Here is a 15,260-nt window from a genome sequence, read left to right on the forward strand (position 1 = left end):
ATATTTATGAAGTGGCCCAGATGTTGCACTCTCTAATGGTTAGTCAAACCAATGAGGTGGCAGGCCACATCCCCTCTGCAGACTGGCCACACCCCTAAACATGGGCCCTACCACTGCATTCCCCTGGTGGGCCCTACATGCCCCAGTTCGACACTGAGTGGTGGTGGTGATGATGATGATGGTCAACAGCAGAAGCTAGCCATCTCTGTTTGGCTGGATACAAATTAACCTCTGAAGCTGTAAGTGCTATCAGCTTTGATGGCACATAACTTATATGATGAAGCAACGTGGTTGGAATTATGGCCAACCTGCATTCAACTCTGATTCAGTCCCTTAGACAATAAGTCAACAAAGGCTTATCCTTCCTCCCTTAACTCTATCCTGCTCCCTATTCCTGTCATCAGTGCACCTTTGTTTCCTTGCTCTCCTGTTTTGCTTCCTATCCCCCCCCCCAGCCCCCCCCCCCCCCACACACTTCCTTCAGCACAGACCCCCCCCCCCCGCCCCCACCACACACACTTTTTCCAGCACAACCCATCATTGCTTGTCTCTACAAACCATAGTGAGCCGCTCAAGCTCATCCCCTACTTCACCCATTGGCTGTATTGTATTATTTACGCTATATAGTTATGTAGGTTGCGTTGCTTATTAATATACAGCACTGCAGACACATTGAGGCATATATAACTAAAACATAATCATCAATATAATAATAATAATAATAATAATAATACTAATAATAATTATTCAATTTTTAACATGTATCTTACAGATTTAAGTGCATCTCATGTCAGCAAATCATCTTATATAGAAGAACAGAATTCTCCGGAACTTCTCCTTTCACTGCAAGCAATACAAATTTTCTATTTTTCAGGCAGTACATTTGTAAGTTACAATCTTTTCTTGAAATATAGCTTTTCAATAAATGACTCCTCACAACTTATTTGTAAATAGTTCATAGTGGACAATCTGCTACTGACTGTTTTAAAAAGCTCAGTGTTCCAACACAATACTCCCAGCTAGCTTCCTTTCCTGCAGATCTGCACATAGATCATAACAGGCGACCAACCTATTGCTGTACATTAGGGCTTACACAGAGGTTAGCTAAAGTAAACATCTTTCAGAATGAGGTGGACAGGGCTTCATTAGACAGTACTCCAGGTATCAGATGAAATGACTCTCTTTCATTTTCTTGACCGACTGCTGATGCATTAGGACTGATGTTCCTTGTTGATGTACCGGTCTTGCCTTCAAGCCAATAGGTTGTCATATCTCCTTTGCCCTAGACAAAATAAATGTACATTATGTAGGGAAACAATGAAACTCTGTATATTTATATTATGATCATCACTAATAGTATGAAATTTGTTTGAATTACATTTGCCTTTGTAATTGTCTGAAGTAATATAAATATTAAGGGATCAATATATATTGTTGTAGAAATGTACTTAGTTTTTATGATAGTGCTAGGTAGTTTGCCTGACAACTCAACATTCAAGATCTCCTGGAAATCTTTTTGTGATATCCTTATCCACACTCAACACAACAGCTTGGAGGCATAGCTTAATTCAAAGGTAAATCTATAACACCATTTGGGATGTACGATGCATTACATTGCATTCCACACTTATCACATGCATATAAACGTCTATTAATGCCGTATGCATGAAGATTTTAGCAAAGGACAGCACTCCCAATCAGAGGCGTCACTAGGGTTGGTGTCACCCGGTATGGTAACTCATGGTGTCACCCCCCCATGGACCTCCTCCCGTAGCACATCACATGGTTTCTTTTGTGTGTGTATATGTATATATATATATATGAATACCCCTTTATGAAGTCCTAACTAATTTAAAGAGGACGAAACGCGTTGGGCAGACATTCCACTCCTCTGATAGAGGATCTCAGATAAGCCTTTAATCTTTTATTCATTGTACGGGTCCATTTGTTATTGTATTTTTGTTTTGTTTGTATTAAAAAATTACTCTAAAAACTACTACACTATGGGCTTTTTTTCCCGTATCTGGGAGAATCTTCCTTTTTAATAGGAGCCCTGAACTCCACACCACGGGAGAGGAACACCATAAAGGAACATACTATATGCAAGATCTACAAGTCCTGATGGTACTTATTTTTAAACTACCTTAGGTTGCGGATACACCACTGTGTTTATGAAACTGACACTGGGTGAATTATTCTTTCACTATTCATCACATTTGAAAAACGCTTTCTATACCAGCACACCTGTTATTGTTGTTTTGCAATATTACACTATTGTGGTTTTTAATCTCCTCACGGTCCACCCACGGAGTTACCGGGGAAGTAAGAAGATCGCGACCAGGAGAAGTCACATCCATTCTACAGGCTTGAACACACTTGAGATGCGGTACGCTTAGTATTATTCTAGCTTCACTTGGAAACCACACAACACAGAAGGCGCCGGGTTCTACCACTCTTTCACATTTTAATTCAACCGGACTTTGGAAATAGAGTCCATACAAGAGAACCTGCCTAGCAGCCTCCCAGAATTAGGGGACGTGTTTTTGAACTTTGAACGGGATTTATCATTATACTTACCTACAATAGTCTTGTTTTATTGGTAGCAGCGCTATTTGCACCACTGTTCACACACATATATATATATATATATATATATATATTACACACTCACACACGGTGATTGAAGAGGGAACTTTGAAGTGGGGGTATGGAAAATTGAAAGGGGTAGTGTCGACTCAAGGGTGTACTTTGGCAGACGCCAAAAAAGGGGTGTGGCCCATCAGAAGGGAATGTCCTTAAGAGGCATTGGATGAGAGGGAGGACACATGGTGGAGGGAGGACTGAGGAGGACGGGGGCATTGGGTGAGAGGGGGATGCAGGGTGGGAGAAGGACATAATGGATAGAGGGACAGAGGAAGGGGGAGATGCTGGGTGGGAGAGGATGCAGAGTGGGAGGTGGACATACTGGGGAATGGGACACTGGGTGGGAGAGGATGCAGAGTGGGAGGGGGACATACTGGGGAATCGGACACTGGGTGGGAGAGGATGCAGAGTGGGAGGGGGACATACTGGGGATTGGGACGCTGGGTGGGAGAGGGACATACTGGGGTCTGGGACGCTGGGTGGGAGAGGGACATACTGGGGATTGGGACGCTGTGTGGGAGAGGACGCAGAGTGGGAGGGGGACATACTAGGGATTGGGACACTAGGTGGGAGAGGGACATACTGGGGATTGTGACGCTGTGTGGGAGAGGACGCAGAGTAAGAGGAGGACATACTAGGGGTTGGGACACTGGGTGGGAGAGGACGCAGGGTGGGAGGGGGACAGACTGTGGTCTGGGTGGGAGCAGACGCAGAGTAAGATGGGGACATACTGGGGATGGGGACACTGGGTGGGAGAGGGACATACTGGGGATTGGGACACTGGGTGGGAGAGGACGCACAGTGGGAGGGGGACATACTGGGGACTGGGACACTGGGTGGAAGAGGACGCAGAGTGGGAGGGGGACATACTGGGAATGGGGTTGCTGGGTGGGAGAGAACACAGAGTGGGAGGGGGACATTCTCGTGGACTCAGACACTGGGTGGGAGAGGACGCAGGGTGGGAGGGGGACATACTGGGGACTGGGACACTGGGCTGGAGAGGACGCAGGGTGGGAGGGGGACATACTGGGGACTGGGACACTGGGTGGGAGAGGATGCAGGGTGGGAGGGGGACATACTGGGGATTGGGTCACTGTGCTGGAAAGGCTGCAAAGTGGGAGGGGGACATACTGGGGATTGGGACGCTGGGTGGGAGGGGGACATACTGGGGATTGGGACCCTGGGTGGGAGAGGGACATACTGGGGATTGGGACACTGGGTGGGAAGGGACGCAGAGTGGGAGGGGGACATACTGGAGATTGAGACGCTGGGTGGGAGAGGACGCAGAGTGGGAGGGGGACATACTGGGGACTGGGACACTGGGTGGGAGAGGACGCAGGGTGGGAGGGAGGCGTACTGAGGACTGGGACGCTGGGTGGGAGAGGACGCAGGGTGGGAGGGGGACATACTGGGGACTGGGACACTGGGTGGGAGAGGATGCAGGGTGGGAGGGGGACATACTAAGGATTGGGTCACTGTGCTGGAAAGGCTGCAGAGTGGGAGAGGGACAGACTGGGGATTGGGATGCTGGGTTGGAGAGGAACATACTGGAGACTGTGATTTAATTTTAAAGCCTACCAGCTCCAGCGGCGGCAGGTACAGGAACCAAGCGCCCGGTGGTGCTCCTTCAGCGGCAGGGACAGGATCCAGGTGCATCTCCTGTGTGGTGCTCTGGCGGTGGCAGGCAGGGATGAGAGCCAGGTACCCCGCTGACAGGAGCCGGGCGCACCCCACATGGGCGCCATACACTCGACTCCCATTCTCCCTCCCAAAATGCATCTACCCTCCCAGAATGGCCTGCCTGCGGTGCCGGCGTGCGTGATGACATCACGGGGAGTGACGTACTGCACCCGACATCTATAGATTGTGGCAGTACAGACCCGGCGGCGGTGAAAATAGGCCAGGCGGGTGTCTGAATTACTTCCGGTGTGGGTGTACAGCTCTTTTTGGTGTCACCCCATTGAAGGGTGACACCTGGGTGCGGGCCACACCCCCCTCATGACGCCACTGCTCCCAATAAGAGCTGTGCTTTGTAGTGTGGGGATGTCTGGGTTTAGGACCAGGGAGTCCCTCTGCACAAGCATCATATGGTGCATGCACCACAGGGGGTGCTGGAAGGGATACGATTGGATCCCTCTCAGGAGGAAATACGAAGAGAAGCCCACAGGCTCCTACTGGGTAATGCCATCTTCAGATGGCATTACTCACCGGGACCATACTCTAGAATGTTATTGCATTCCGGATCCTGGTGCATATGGTAAGCAGCCAAATTTCCAAAAACGGCATAGGTGGAGGTTTGACTGCAAAATACTGATTGATGCATCCCGCCCTTAATGTGGGATACAACATAACATGGGGCCTGGCCAACTTAAGAAATTACTAATCACACAGCTACTAGGCAAAAAGGCAACAGTCCAGTGGGGCTCAATTACTAGCACTGTAGATGCTTTAAATACACAAAAATTACATACAGTATGTATATAAATGCACTAGCACAGTATGTAAATGCACTAGCCTGGACAATGGCAAAAGTGTCGATGCTTTGATGATTTTGCCATGAGATTTAAAGGCTTAGCCAATCTGGTTTTACATTGATTGTAACATGTGTAGTGCGACCAAGATGGCTGCCTCACCTAGTACCTTAGTGGGTAGGATAAATAACCTTTGGAATTTATGATCCAAAATGGCTGCCTCAAATTATGTCAATAGTTTTCTGTATTTTTAGCCAACCAAATACTGTTTTATGTTCATGGTTCTGTATTTTCTGTAAATGTAAACCTCTGTATTATGTTCAGAATTTCTGTTAAGTGTTTTGAGTCCTTTTGGAGAAAAAAGCTTTATAAATTATTACAATTATCATTATTTTTAATTGCTGCTTTAAATCATGCAACTAAAATGTCAAAGCATCTTTCCCAACCAGCTTACATTTGGCTATAGAATAAAACAGCCATAATTTCCTTTCATACACATGTACTGTAAGTCATGACTAAGGCTAAATCAAGCAGTACTGAAAAGTTTAATGTACTGAAAAGGGTTGAGATAAAATGGTAGGAGGTTGGACTTTGAGGTTACATTTACAGATATCTGCATTGGGTTTTTTTTTTCATTCCTACTTAGGCGCACGTTTCATTTACATATTTTCACTGTGTGTATTTAACAAAAAGTCTAAAATATGCCACAAATTAAGGCAATCTTTAAAACTAAGGATCTATAACAGTGGCAATTACTGGCAAGTGGCATGCAAAACCATTTTAAGCAGCATGCCACAGCATCTGGCTGGGAGCAGAAACAGGGTCATACTGTCCCACCGCTTGCTATGTCAAGGTCTGTGGATGCCTCACATGACCTCCTCCTCTGCAGAAAACGGAGAAGTATCAGTCAGTCAGAGTGCCCAGGGTGGGCCAGAAGTGGAATGTGGCTGTCCCACCTCTCCACATTGGCTGTAGTAGCAAAAGGTAAATGGGTGTATATATGGATTATAAATGGCATGTGGAGGAGTCTGATGGCATAAAAGGGTCATACAGATGTGTCCTTAAATATCTTGGCTTAAAACATGACATGGCATTCCCGCAATGTAGTATGGCACATTGGGGGTCATTCTGACCCATTCTCACGCAGCGGTTCTTCGCTGCGGTGCGAACGGGTCAGAAATGCGCATGCGCGGCGGATGCATTGCGCACGTGCGTCGCCTGGCAACGATCGTCGCCGGGCAACGCTGCTGCCAGCGACAAATGTGATCGCAGCAGCGATCGCAAGAAGATGGACAGGCGGGAGGCATTCCGGGGCCGATACTCACCGTTTTCCAGGCGTGGTGAGTCAAACGCAGGCGGATCCAGGTGGTTGGAGGGCGGATGTCTGACGTCAGGATCGAGACCTTCATCGCTGGATCCGTCGCACTGGGTGAGTAGTAACTGCAGCCCTGGTCTTGTTTTGCAGGAAACTTTTTTAGCATAGCAGGGCTGCACAAGCGTTCGCAGCCCTATGCTAAAATACACTCCCCCATAGGTGGCGTCTAGTTGATCGCATGAGCAGCAAAAAGTTGCTACGTGCGATCAACTCGGAATGACCCCCATTGTGCCAGGAATCCTTGCCTGCGATGCATTCGTATCACAGGCAAAGATGTATGAGGACACATCTGTATGGAGATTTCTGTCTTTAGATACACACACACACACACACACACACACACACACACACACACACACACACACACACACACATATTGGACAAGCACGCTGAGCTTAACTAGATTTATAAGGCATAGTGGTAGCAAAAAGCAAAAGGTTGCATGCTCCTGATGTATAAAATAGCTGTGTGGCTATCATTCTCAAAAAAATCTTTAAAACTTACTTTGGAATATTATTTTAATATTGTTTTTTTTTTATTATGCGACATGTCTCCATATAAATACCTTGATTGACAACATCCCACGGCATACCAGTTTATATCCTCCAATTTGTTTCAGGAAATCATAAGTACTGGAGCTGCACTGGATTTTGAGTGCTGAAAAAAGAAGTTATTTTCTGTAATGCATATTAACATTATTAATGAAAACACATTTATACAGTACCTCAAAACGTCATAGTAATATGTAATCTATGACCCAGTATTGGGGGCAGGCCCAGCATCAGGGGGGTGCCGCGGGCACAGCTGGCTCGGGCCCGGCATCTCTTAAACCCCTTTCACATCGCACAAATAACCCGGTACCGACACGGCATATTGCCGTGTCGAACCGGGTCAGTGTGCGATGTGAAAGCACACTGGCCGATTTAGCGGGTCGCCTGACCCGGTAAATCAACCCGGTAAAAAAGAAGGGTTTTACCCGGGTTGATTACCGGGTCAGGTGCGGTGTGAATGGGAGCCGTGTCGATGCGACACGGTTCCCATTCACAAGATAGGGAGAGGCGGCGCTGGAGATGAGCTCATCTCCCGACGCCGCCTCCACCCATGCCCCTGCTGCTGCTGCGCGCTCCGTTGTTATGGCAACCGACCCGGTATATTGCCGGGTCGGAAAGCCAGCAGCGGAGTGCAAATGCCGGATCCCACCCGGTAAGTACACGTTTGTCTTACCGGGTAGGATCCGGCATTTGCAGTCTGAATGCAGCATAACAGAGAGGGGAGGGCCCGGGCCGCTCATGCTGCTGCCCGCCTGCCGCCATCCGTCCTCCTGCCTCCGCCGCTGCCCGGCTCCTGCAAGCTATTGAAAAGTGCTTCTCAAGATGGCCGCCGCCTCAGAGGAGACAGTTATTAAAGATACTAGAGGAGGCTCTAGTATCTTTAATAACTGTCTCCTTCGAGGCGGCGGCCATTTTGGAAGGGACATTTTCTATAGTTTTACCTGAAACAGGCTGCCGAACAGTCTGCAGCGGCTGCAGGGGGGGGGGGGGGGGGGGGAGGACAAGCAGTACCCCAATGAGCAGGTACTGGGGCATTATAGTGTGGGGACACATATATTCTTTTCTTTTTGTATTTTATATATATATATATATATATATATATATATAAAATCTTATATAATTATTATTATTATTTTTTTATTTATTATTTTATTCTAAAAAAATTTTTTTTTGGGGGGGGGGGGGGGGGGGGAGGCTGCCTATTTTACCAGTCCCGGGCCCCGTAATTTCTGCTGGCAGCCCTGATTGGGGGTAATTTTGAGTTGATCGCAGCAGGAACTTTGTTAGCAGTTGGGCAAAACCATGTGCACTGCATGGGGGGCAGATATAACATGTGCAGAGAGAGTTAGATTTGGGTGGGTTATTTTGTTTCTGTGCAGGGTAAATACTGACTGCTTTATTTTTACACTGCAATTTAGATTGCAGATTGAACACACCACACCCAAATCTAACTCTCTCTGCACATGTTATATCTGCCTCCCCTGCAGTGGACATGGTTTTGCCCAACTGCTAACAAAGGCCCTCATTCCGAGTTGATCGCTCGCTGCCGTTTTTTGCAGCGTAGCGATCAGGCTAAAAATCGGCTGTTCTGCGCATGCGTATGGTACGCAGCGCGCACGCGCGAAGTACTTTCACACAAACTATGCAGTTTTACACAAGCTCGAGCGACGCTTTTCAGTCGCTTGAGTGTTCCTAGTGTGATTGACAGGAAGTGGGTGTTTCTGGGCGGCAACTCAGCGTTTGCAGGGAGTGTGCTGAAAAACGCAGGCGTGCCTGATAAAAATGCAGGAGTGGCTGGGGAAACGGGGGAGTGGTTGGCCGAACGCAGGGCGTGTTTGTGACGTCAAACCAGGAACTAAACATTCTGCAGTCATCGCAAGGTAGGAGTAAGTATCGAGCCACTCTGAAACTGCTTGAAATTTTTTAGTAGCAGAACTGCTAACCTTTCGTTCGCACTTCTGCTAAGCTAAGATACACTCCCAGAGGGCGGCGGCTTAGCGTTTGCACTGCTGCTAAAAGCAGCTTGCGAGCGATCAACTCGGAATGAGGGCCAAAGTTCCTGCTGCGATCAACTCAGAATTGCCCCCATTATCTTTTGCTGTGTAATACTCATTGAGGATAACAATGCAGAAGCGACATTGGGCCTAATTCAGAGTTGATCGCAGCAGCAGATTTGTTAGCAGTTGGGCAAAACTATGGTGGTCATTCCGAGTTGTTCGCTCGCTAGCTGCTTTTAGCAGCATTGCACACGCTAGGCCGCCACCCTCTGGGAGTTTATCTTCGCTTAGCAGAATTGCGAATGAAAGATTAGCAGAATTGCGAATAGAAAATTCTTAGCAGTTTCTGAGTAGCTCGAGACTTACTCCTACACTGCGATCACCTCAGCCCATTTCGTTCCTGGTTTGACATCACAAACACGCCCTGCGTTCGGCCAGCCACTCCCCCGTTTCTCCAGACACTCCCGCGTTTTTCCCTGACACGCCTGCGTTTTTTAGCCAACGCCGGGAAAACGCTGAGTTGCCGCCCAGAAATGCCCTTTCCTGTCAATCATTTACCGAACACCAGTGCGACTGAAAAGCACCGCAGATGCTACAGAAAAACAGCTAAGTTTTGTGTAAAATAACTCAGCGCATGCGCTCTGCGTAACATGCGCATGCGCAGTTAGCGACTAATCGCAGTATAGCGAAAATCGGCAACGAGTGAACAACTCAGAATGACCCCCTATGTGCACTGCAAGGTGGGCAGATATAACATGTGCAGAGAGAGTAATGGTGCCCATACACTTGTGCGATGCCCGCGCAACGAGACATCGTGGGGCATCGCACCGGCAGTTCAGGTGCGATGAAATCGTGCCTGAACTGCCAAAGTAATTAACATGCGATCATGCGATATATCGCATGGTAATCACGTGATGGGCACATCACCGCCGAGTGGGAGCAGCCTCTGGCCACTCCCGGTGGGTGCCTATCGCACATCGCAGTGCGATATATCGCATGTGTTTTTAAAAACACATGCGATCGCACTTCGATGTGATAAATATTAAGTGCAGCACATACTATCATGAGACGCGATATTTGAGCGGCATGCCCGCGCATCGCGTCGCATGGTACCTTAAATGTACATACAATCCTTAGATTTCTGTCACAGATGCGGTCGAAATCGAAGGATTGTATGCCATAGCTCACAAGTGTAAGGGCTACATTAGATTTGGGTGGGGCATGTTCAAAATGAAATCTAAATTGCAGTGCAAAAATAAAGCAGCCAGTATTTACCCTGCACAGAAACAAATTAACCCACCCAAACCTAACTCTCTCTGCACATGTTTTATCGGCCACACCTGCAGTGCACATGGGGCCAAATTCTGAGTTGATTGCAGCAGCACATTTGTTAGCAGTTGGGGAAAACCATGGCGGTCATTCTGAGTTGATCGATTGCTAGCAGTTTTTATCAGCCGTGCAAAAACGCATAATCACCGCCCATGGGGGAATGTATTTTCGCTTTGCAGGAGTGCGAATGCCTGTGCAGCAGAGCGGCTGCAAACACATTTTGTGCAAAACAAGACCAGTCCTGTAGTTACTTATCCTGTGAGATGATTGCTGCGACGAGTGACACGGTAATGACGTCAGATACCCGCCCAACAAACACCCGGCCATGCCTGCGTTTTTCCAAACACTCCCAGAAAACGGTCAGTTGACACCCAGAAACGCCCTCTTCCTGTCAATCTCCTTGCGATCGGCTGTGCGTTTGGAATCGTCGCTAGAACCAGTGCAAAACCACAAAGGACTTTGTACCCGTACAACTCGGAATGACCCCCCATGTGCACTGCAAGGGGAGCAGCAGTAGCGGATCTTGCCACGGGCAAGCAGGACTTTTGCCCGGGGCGCCGCCTTCCGGAGGGCGCCACACCATGGCAAGATCCGCTGCTGCTGTCAGTGCTGTGCCCAGTGCTGTGCCCTCCGCTGCCGCTGTCCCCCGCCGTGAAGGGAACTAGACGCGTAGCGTCTAGTTTCCCTTCGTGGAGAGGACCTTTGTTGTGCGGTGCGCGATGACGTCATCGCGCACCGCACATCATTTCAGCCACGCCCCTATTGCCCGCCCGAGGCGCTGCAAACCGGCCCTGGGGAGCAGATGTAACATGTGCTGAGAGAGCTAGATTTGGGTGGGGTGTGTTCAAACTGAAATCTAAATTGCAGAGTAAAAATAAAGCAGCCAGTATTTACCCTGCACAGAAACAAAGTAACCCACCCAAATCTAACTCTCTCTGCAAATATTATATCTGCCACACCTGCAGTGCATATAGGGGGTAATTCCAAGTTGATCGCAGCAGGAATTCTGTTAGCAATTGGGCAAATCCATGTGCACTGCAGGGGAGGCAGATATAACATGTGCAGAGAGAGTTAGATTTGGGTGTGGTGTGTTCAATCTGCAATCTAATTTGCAGTGTAAAAATAAAGCAGCCAGTATTTACCCTGCACAGAAATAAAATAACCCACCCAAATCTAACTTTCTCTGCAAATGTTATATCTGCCTCCCCTGCAGTGCACATGGTTTTGCCCAACTGCTAAAAAATTTCCTGCTGCGATCAACTTGGAATTACCCCCATGGTTTTGCCCAACTATTAACAAATATGCTGCTGCGATCAACTCTGAATTACCCCCATGGTATTGCCCAACTGCTAACAAATTTGCTGCTGCAATCAACTCTGAATTACCCCCACAAATAACTATTTTGCATTTGTACACTTTTCCACTAAGAGCACATTTCTGAACACTCAATGTTACAATATTTTAAACTGTTTGTTTGCACAAGCATTTACATGACATTTTACAGATGTTTTGTCACCACATACTATGTGGAATGCTTGTGAGCCAGTCATGGATGCTAGGGGAGATGAGCCTAATAGACATAGGCAAAATCAAGTAAGTGACCACTTGGGAGCTCAGATACTGCAATAGCATAGTAGGCCCAGAATTGTCCCCACAAGCTAGGAAGCAAGTAATGAGAAATAAATATTGCAGCCTATGGGATATCACAGGGCATAGAAACAGTTTGAGGCAGACAAGAACAGATAGTCCTGAGAGGTTTAAGACTTCTGTAGTAAGAAGATGGACTTCATGCTCAAAGAAGATACAAAGGCGTCTCTTCATGAAGCAGTGAAAAGAGTGAAGTAGTGAGCTGCTCCATACAATTGTATAGTATGCAAATTATAAATGTTATGTCAATGCTGATTGGTTGCTATGGGCAACTTCTCCACTGGTTCACTTCTCCACACATTTCACTGCTTCATGAACAGACCCCTAAAGGTGGTAAGAGTGTGTGTTTGTGGAGGAGAGCTTAGAAAGGAGATATGGATTCATATTTGAATGTTGTTGGCTGTCTTTTCTCTTGACAGACATAGGCATCTCCAGCACTAGTTTTAAAAGAGGTGCACACCGTACCTGCTGCTGGTAATTAGTAGAATATGGACAGTGGCAAACACAAGATATAGCTGACTTGCAGCATCTTCAGTTGGAGTAGTGGCTTTCAACAGGTAGCAGGGCTGACACATTGAAAAAAGCACTGTGGTTATTGCTTACACTACATGTGGTGGTAGGGAAACTTAGCACAGAAATAGGCATATTTACCCTCAAACTGGGATAGGAAACACAGCAGACAATCAAGATGACAAAAAGGGAGGTATCCACTACCAATCTGGCACTTTTAGATGAGGTGGCTTTCAGGGGTCCATTCCGTTTTGCATTAAGAGGTATCAGAAGTTTGGACTCACAGAACAGGAGCATACATTGGTGAGTGATATGACAACAGAGGGTCAAGGTGTAATGGGTTAAGATGACACTTGGTTAGACAGACAATTTATGGGGGATACAGCTACAATTAAATGTGATGCCAGGATAGCATGTGCAGGCTCTATGAAAGTAGGTCAACATTTGGGAAAACGTCTAGCATTAAAGGTGAGAAGAACCTATAGGAATTTAAAATTCTAATAGGGATTTTGGTGAAGAACTTGTTTTGCAGTGGTACATATTGACGTCATTAGAGACAAATTGTCAAAGATGAGATGGCACTATGGAGAATGCAAGTCCCTTTGACATGCTGCACAACTGAGTCTGGACCCAAAGTAGTGCTCTGGGGTGACGAGATATAGAACAGTACAAAAAAACAAGTATGACGCCGCACCGGTCGGGTGATTAAGAGTGATATAGTAAAAAAAAACAACATTCATCTAATAGTGAGACTGACTGCATCTATTACGCGGTGCACCATAAAGTCAGTATTCACTTACTAAGTATACACGAAAGAAAGGAAGAAAGAAGACGTCTTTTTGGCGCACTCTTTGAAAAATTTATATAAATTGTATGATGAAGAGATTAAAACATAACTTTTATTGGATTACAATAAAATATAGTTTCCTAGTAGAAACAAAAACATTTAGGACTAGTGTTGACGTTAGACAGTAAAACTTAATGAATATTAAGTGATTCACTATTCAACTCCCAAACTGGGCAATATGCAATGGGAGAAACATATAATATGGGTCCTAAAACTGACCTTCTCAGATGGCATCCTCCTGCATGCCCAGAATTTTGTGAAGCAGATGCCCTTCATGTCTTCTATGCTCAGTTAGCCCACACGGGACACCCTGGGCATGAGGCCACCATACGGCAGTCTGAGGATGCCCTGTTTTGGTCTTTTATGGCTGCAGATATTGAGCAGGTTGTCTGCCTGAGCCTCCTGCAATGGTTTACGGGATGCCGCTGAACTGAGACTTTTTTTTAAAGGGACAATCACTTACAAGGCATGGTTTTGCCTTGTAAGTGATTACCCCTTTAAAAAAAGTCAGAGTTTGGCTAACCCGCATGCTCACCGAACTGGGGCAGCATTATATCCCGCCTCTAGTGTTAGTGGATTTATATTCTTGTAGGTTAAAGATATCTTTCCTAACTGACAATTGCCACAATCATAAACAAAATGAAAAGACACTTTTCTGCACATGGCATACCACACAAGATACTTATTGACAATACCAGTGCCATGCAGTTTATGAATGGTGAGTACACTAGTAAATGGGACATCTCACATGTCACCAGCAGTCCTCACTATCCACAGTCTAATGGACTAGCTGAAAGGCAGTACGCTCTGTGGAGGACCTGTTAGAGAAATGTTATAAATGTTATAAATGTTATAAAGGTGGTTCTGACATGTTTATGGTGCTCCTCCATTTCAGAAATACTCTGAATGATGGATTCCCCTCCCATGCCAGATTTTAAAGTTATCCCAAAGTCCCAAAGTTGAGAACAACATGCAAGATCCTCTGTAAAACTAGAGGTTGCTGCTCAATACCACTCATGCTAAAACATCCGGGAAAGACTGTATGCATCCAGTGCTTTGTATGAGCACAACAGGTGTCACCTCCTAGAGGTGTATGAGCTAACACCTCCACACTAGTTGTATATCTATAATGGGTGCATTGTGTGCGGTGCATATAGGACCCCACACCACATACCCTGCAAGCTGTTTTTAAATACACACCTTTCTGGAGTCCTCCGCCGGCAGCAGCATCTCAAATATTTGGTAAATGGCGCTGTGGACATTTTTCTGAAGATCTGCACATGCGCAGTAAAGAAATCTCTGTGAAAATAGCTGCCACGCCATTTCCCCAGAGATTTGCGCATGCACATTAGACTCTGTGCCCCTCTAATGCTCAGACTCTATTGCGCTGATGGGCGGGGAATGTAGATATATGCTGTGTTGTTTTAAAGCATATGGCTGAAGTTGCAACACTGCTGTTCACTTGTTACATAGGAAGTGTTTCTGCAGTCAGTGTTCAACATGACTGCAATGAGTAAAGTCACACTTCTGCAGCTCTCTAGAATCCTGTGGTGATTTGCACATTAATATTTTGTAGGGGTATGTAAACAGAGGGACCTGCATTCCTTATAAGCCTAAGCTTACAGAACAACTGACAACAGACACTTGTCGCATTACACAGCACCCATGATAGCTTTGAAGTTATGTTTGGTCTGATCGTGTAAGACAATGCTGTCAGGGAAGAGTAAGAACCTTTTATCTATTTACCTTGTTACAGACATCACAGTCACCACTTTAAGTTTCACATTCATTTATTTTAGTAAGCAAGCCTCCAGCTGGTACTATAAGATTATTATATTATTAACTAACAACAATAAACAGTGCAGTTTTAGTTCATGTATCTATAGTAGG

General features: G+C 46.4%; 1 protein-coding gene across 1 annotated transcript in view; it reads right to left on the minus strand.

Annotated features, from left to right (window-relative positions):
• Positions 1-782: 782 nt before the first annotated feature.
• LOC135036375 (atrial natriuretic peptide receptor 1-like) overlaps positions 783-15,260 on the minus strand; it is a 213,144-nt gene continuing 198,666 nt past the window's right edge. Inside the window, exons 22-23 of the mRNA XM_063954446.1 lie at positions 7,055-7,146; positions 783-1,282 (exon numbers count right to left, since the gene is read on the minus strand). Of these exons, the coding sequence (XP_063810516.1) occupies positions 1,121-1,282; positions 7,055-7,146 (254 nt within the window). The 3' untranslated portion in view covers positions 783-1,120. The remainder of the gene's footprint in view (positions 1,283-7,054; positions 7,147-15,260) is intronic.

Source organism: Pseudophryne corroboree, chromosome 1 (genome assembly GCF_028390025.1).
Source record: "Pseudophryne corroboree isolate aPseCor3 chromosome 1, aPseCor3.hap2, whole genome shotgun sequence".
NCBI classification, from domain to species: Eukaryota; Metazoa; Chordata; class Amphibia; order Anura; family Myobatrachidae; genus Pseudophryne; species Pseudophryne corroboree.